Source organism: Melitaea cinxia, chromosome 17 (assembly GCF_905220565.1).
Source record: "Melitaea cinxia chromosome 17, ilMelCinx1.1, whole genome shotgun sequence".
NCBI lineage: Eukaryota > Metazoa > Arthropoda > Insecta > Lepidoptera > Nymphalidae > Melitaea > Melitaea cinxia.
Window position 1 is genome coordinate 1,114,167 of NC_059410.1, and position 4,976 is coordinate 1,119,142.

Sequence of the window (4,976 nt, forward strand, 5' to 3'; positions counted from 1 at the left end):
GCCTGCTCATCGGTACGTACACCATACTAGAGGCAACACAAGCGCGTTGCCTACCGTCTGATCTGACTCATTCTCTTCTTCAGATCAGTATTATTATTCTTTAGTCTACTCTGCTGCTAATGTATACAGAAGTAGAGCAGATAAAATAATACTTTTCAAATTAGCCTGATAAATAGCAAAGATCTTCTCACGTCTCATAAATATTAATTTTTTTTCACACTTTCAAGTTCTCTTTTTCCATATAAGAGAAGGAGCGGATCTTAATCCACCACGCCACTCCGCTTCGGATTATCGGATATGTTCTATAAGTAACGATCGACATATTTATGATAACAACCGGGACCGACGGTTAAACGTTCTTTCCCAGGCACGGTTAGGAGACCCACAAGAACAGACATCCAATCTGGAAAGAATTAAGAAATTTCCATAAAGAGCAGGAATCGAACCCGTAAACCGTTGGTGTTTTAGGCCACTACTCACACCACTACACCGGATCGGTTTTTATAGATTTGGTAAAAGTATTAATTTAAAAAACTAGACTTGCCTAGCCCGTTGACGCAGTTTGTAGCGACTCTGCTTTCTGCTCTGAGGGTTGTGGGTTCGATTCCCACCCCGAGTCTGGGTGTAATATAAATATTTATTTATATATTTATATATGTATTATTTATAAGTATGTTTATCTAAAAAAAATATGTAGCTATACCAGTCGGCTGTTACCTATAACACAAGCATGAAGTTGCTTACTTTAGGAACAGACGACCGTGTGTGTATTGTGTAGATATAAAAAAAAAACATACAAATAAATGTTAGTTAACAAATTATCTGTTATTTTACTAGACTTTAGATTCAAAATTCTATAGATAGTATTTGTATCTAGTTCCTGAGATTTAGATATTCCAAACATTACCAGATCTGAGGTTAAAGCTAGACGCTCGCGTGGTTTCCCTCGCCATTGTTACCGTCTCGCTTTTCACCCGTATTTAAGTTACACGAGTTTTTGGTATTTTAGCCTTGAAGTTGGAATTGAGTTGTACGCTTGTTCCGCTCTTTGTACAATTGTTAATTTAATTCTGTCAATATATGTACAGTGTTTTAACAATGGAGTTCCATTGATTTGGAGGGTATTGTTTCTGGATTAGGAATATTTTGTAAAGTAAATAATGTTTCATGTTCTTCATGTTGTGTGTTTTAATTATGATTGTTGAAACGGGGGGTTTCAAACTATGTAAATAATAAAATAATTGGTGTATTATATTATCAATGTATGAGTTGAAAAGATTTAGACTCATACATTCATATAATGGAATGGATAAGGAATTTTGATCCTTAATATTTGTAAGCCTTGGAAGCACACACATTTCAAGTGCCGAATTTTTGAAAATGATCTCTCGCTCGGCGATGTTATAAAGGTCATGAAAAAATTGTATGTTCAGAAAGAGATTCTCAGCCCATGTCTGATATTAGTGTATATTGGCCTACAAGTCATAGATGACTAGCTCGTTGGCGCAGTTTGTAGTGGCACTGCTTTCTGTTCCGCGGGTTGCGGGTTCGATTCCCGCCTGAGTTTCATTTTTCGTCGCATGCCGGGCACGTGGCTTGTTAACAAAGAAAAATCTCGGGCGTTGAGAAGGTCATATCTACGGTGGCAAGGAGGTGTATTTAAGGCGAAGAAGGAGTATTCAAGGCGGAAAAGGTGTAGAACGTAAGGAGATGGCGGACGAAGACAAAAGAAGTAACGGTGATGGCGGGCGAGTCCACGTGGCGAGCCATTTGAATACGATGGCCTCACATCTTTACGAAGGTATAATTTCTAAATTTAACGGTACCGACAAAACACTCAGCTCTTCTAAATGGCTACTAGATTTAGATGAAAACGGCGAGCTATTTGGGTGGACACCGGCACAAAAACTTATCGTGGCGCGGCGTTGTCTGACGGGCAGCGCGGAGCTGTGGGTCAGGTCAGAAAAAGTATTTAAAAGTTATGATGATTTTAAAACGGCGTTATTAAAGGAATTTCCTGACTCAGTCAATATTAAAGAACTGCATGAGCTACTGTCGGCAAGGAAGAAAAAAAAAGATGAGACTTATTATGAGTATATGCTCGTTATGAAGGAGTTGGGAAGGAGAGGAAAAATCCCTGACTATATAGCGATACAGTATATAGTTGATGGAATAATTGATTATGAGTGTAATAAAGCTATTTTGTATGGTGTCACTACATATCCTATGTTGAAAGAAAAATTGGCTATTTATGAAAATATGAAAAAGAAGATAACAAAAAATCGTCAGGATTCACCACAATTATCATCAAAAGAAAAAAAAGCCGATTGTGCATCGGTTCGACGCTGTTTCAAGTGTGGTGAAAAAGATCACATAGCAAGTAAATGTAAAAATGGTGTTAAATGCTACAAATGTAACGAGTTCGGCCATATTGCGACGTCATGCGTTGAAGGGCGGGATGGTGAGAAGTTCAACAAACGACATGAAGTTGGCGTTAGTGAAGCTCGCGCGGCAAGATGGCAGCCTCGCGCTATGTACTTGAAGTCGGCAGCGAATGCGCAGGCGACTTCCGGTGGTGATGACGTCACAGCCAGAGAGCGTTCTGACACTACTGATCAAAATGGCGGCGCAAGCGACAGCTCTGAAAGGCGTATCTGTCAAAGCTGTCAATGTCAACAGGCGTTAAATGTGAACATTCAGTGTAGGAATAATAAATCAGTGAAATTAATTGAAATTGGTGGTTTAAAAGTTGAATGTTTAATAGATTCCGGTAGTGATCTAAATTTAATATCGCAAGACTTGTTTTTCGAACTAAGTGTTACCTCCTACGTAAAGGAAAATATAGAATTTACTGGACTTGGTGCTACAAAGATTTATTCATTAGGGAAGATTGAATGTGAAGTAAATTTTGATGGACACTGCTTTAGTTATATATTTTATGTTGTGCCCAAAGGGGTTATGCCTTATAATGTAATTTTAGGTCAGCCATTTCTTCAAAACACAAACCTTGTTTTCAATAAAGGGGTAGTGAATGTTTGGTCACAAGAGAATGGTGGTATGTCACATTGCTTGTTTACAGGTGTTACCGAAGAACCAATTGTGTATGTGCCAGATCAGAAGCTAAAGACTGAAGTGGAGGATCTTGTGAAAAAATATTCTCCTGTTCAAACCAAGGAGGCACCTATTGAGATGCACATTGTTATGAAGGATGACATTCCTGTCGCACAGAGACCAAGGCGTTTGGCTATCAAAGAACAACAGTTGGTAGATAATCAAGTAAGTGAGTGGTTACGTAACGGTATTATTAAACCTAGTTATTCAGAATATGCAAGTCCTTTAGTACTGGTGAGAAAAAAGGATGGTTCGACAAGGATATGCGTAGATTACAGAAAAATTAATGCTAAAATAGTTAAAGATGAATTTCCACTTCCAGTAATAGAAGACCACATTGATAAATTATTAGGAGCAAAAATTTATAGTAAACTAGATTTGAAAGATGCATTTTTCCACCTAAAAATTAATGAAAAGTGTACAAAGTATACATCATTTGTAACCCAGAACGGACAATATGAATTCACCCGAGCACCTTTTGGCTTATCTATTTGCCCTAACTATTTTACTCGGTTCATAAATTGTATTTTTAGGAACCAGATTGCGGAGGATGGAGTGCTGATATTCATTGACGATGTAATAATACCAGCGATATCTTATAAGCAAGGAGTAGAGAAGCTAAGAAAAGTCCTGCAAAGAGCGGCTGAGTATGGTTTGCAAATCAACTGGCGAAAGAGTGAGTTACTTACAACTAGAGTTGAGTATCTAGGACATGTGATTGAAAATAATACCATAAAACCATCTACTGAAAAGACAGATGCAGTGATTAGATTTCCACAACCTAAAAATCAGAAGGAGTTACAAAGTTTTGTTGGACTTACCTCGTACTTTCGAAAGTTTATTTTGGATTATTCAATGATAGCGAAACCTCTTACAGATCTACTCAAAAAGGATAAACATTTTTATTTTGGCATAAAAGAAACTCATGCTTTTCAGATGTTGAAGCAGAAGTTAACAGAACATCCCGTCTTGAGAATTTTTGACCCAGCTTTGGAGACACAGTTGTACACGGATGCTTCTCAGGTAGCATATTCTGCTATTCTCATGCAAAAAGACCCCAATGAATCTCTTTATCACCCAGTTTACTACATGAGTAGAAAAACATCTGAAGCGGAGATGAAGTATTCCAGCTACGAATTAGAAGCTCTAGCAGTGGTAGAAGGTGTTAAGAAGTTCCGTAAATATTTAATTGGTATTCCCTTCACAATTGTGACTGACTGTTTAGCTTTTGAGATGACATTAAAGAAAAAAGACTTGGTAACCAGGGTTGCAAGATGGGTTTTACTGCTACAAGAATATGATTATAAGGTGGAACACCGAGCAGGTTCGAGGATGAGGCATGTCGATGCTCTAAGTAGAAGTCCATACATTGGAGTTATGGTGAATAGCATTCATAATCAACTAAAAGAAGCTCAAGACAGAGATGAAGGTTTAAAGGCTATTAAGGAAATTCTAAAAACAAGTACATACAAGGATTACTGGATGGAAAACAATATACTCTACAAAGGAAATCAACGTTTGATTGTTGTACCAAGAGGTATGGAGAAGGAAATAATTGCGAAAATACACAACAATGGTCATTTTTCTATCAGAAAAATGAAAGATTTGATTAACAGGGATTATTTTATTTCAGATGTAGATAAGAAGCTAGATGACTCTATGTTGACCTGCATACCTTGCATACTAGCATCAAGAAAGAATGGGAAACAGGAGGGATTCTTAAGCCCAATAGAGAAGGAATCATTACCACTCCAAACTTTACATCTTGATCATGTAGGTCCACTGACAGCAACACATAAGCAGTATAATTACATTCTGACAATTGTAGATGCCTTTACAAAATTTGTATGGTTATTTCCTACCAA

General features: G+C 37.5%; 1 protein-coding gene across 1 annotated transcript; it reads left to right on the plus strand.

Annotated features, from left to right (window-relative positions):
* The first annotated feature begins 1,710 nt into the window (after window positions 1-1,710).
* On the plus strand, window positions 1,711-3,881 carry LOC123661779 (uncharacterized protein K02A2.6-like). Its single transcript, XM_045596717.1, has 2 exons — window positions 1,711-3,787; window positions 3,865-3,881. The coding sequence occupies exons 1-2, from the start codon at window positions 1,711-1,713 to the stop codon at window positions 3,879-3,881; spliced, it is 2,094 nt and encodes a 697-aa protein (XP_045452673.1).
* Window positions 3,882-4,976: the final 1,095 nt, after the last annotated feature.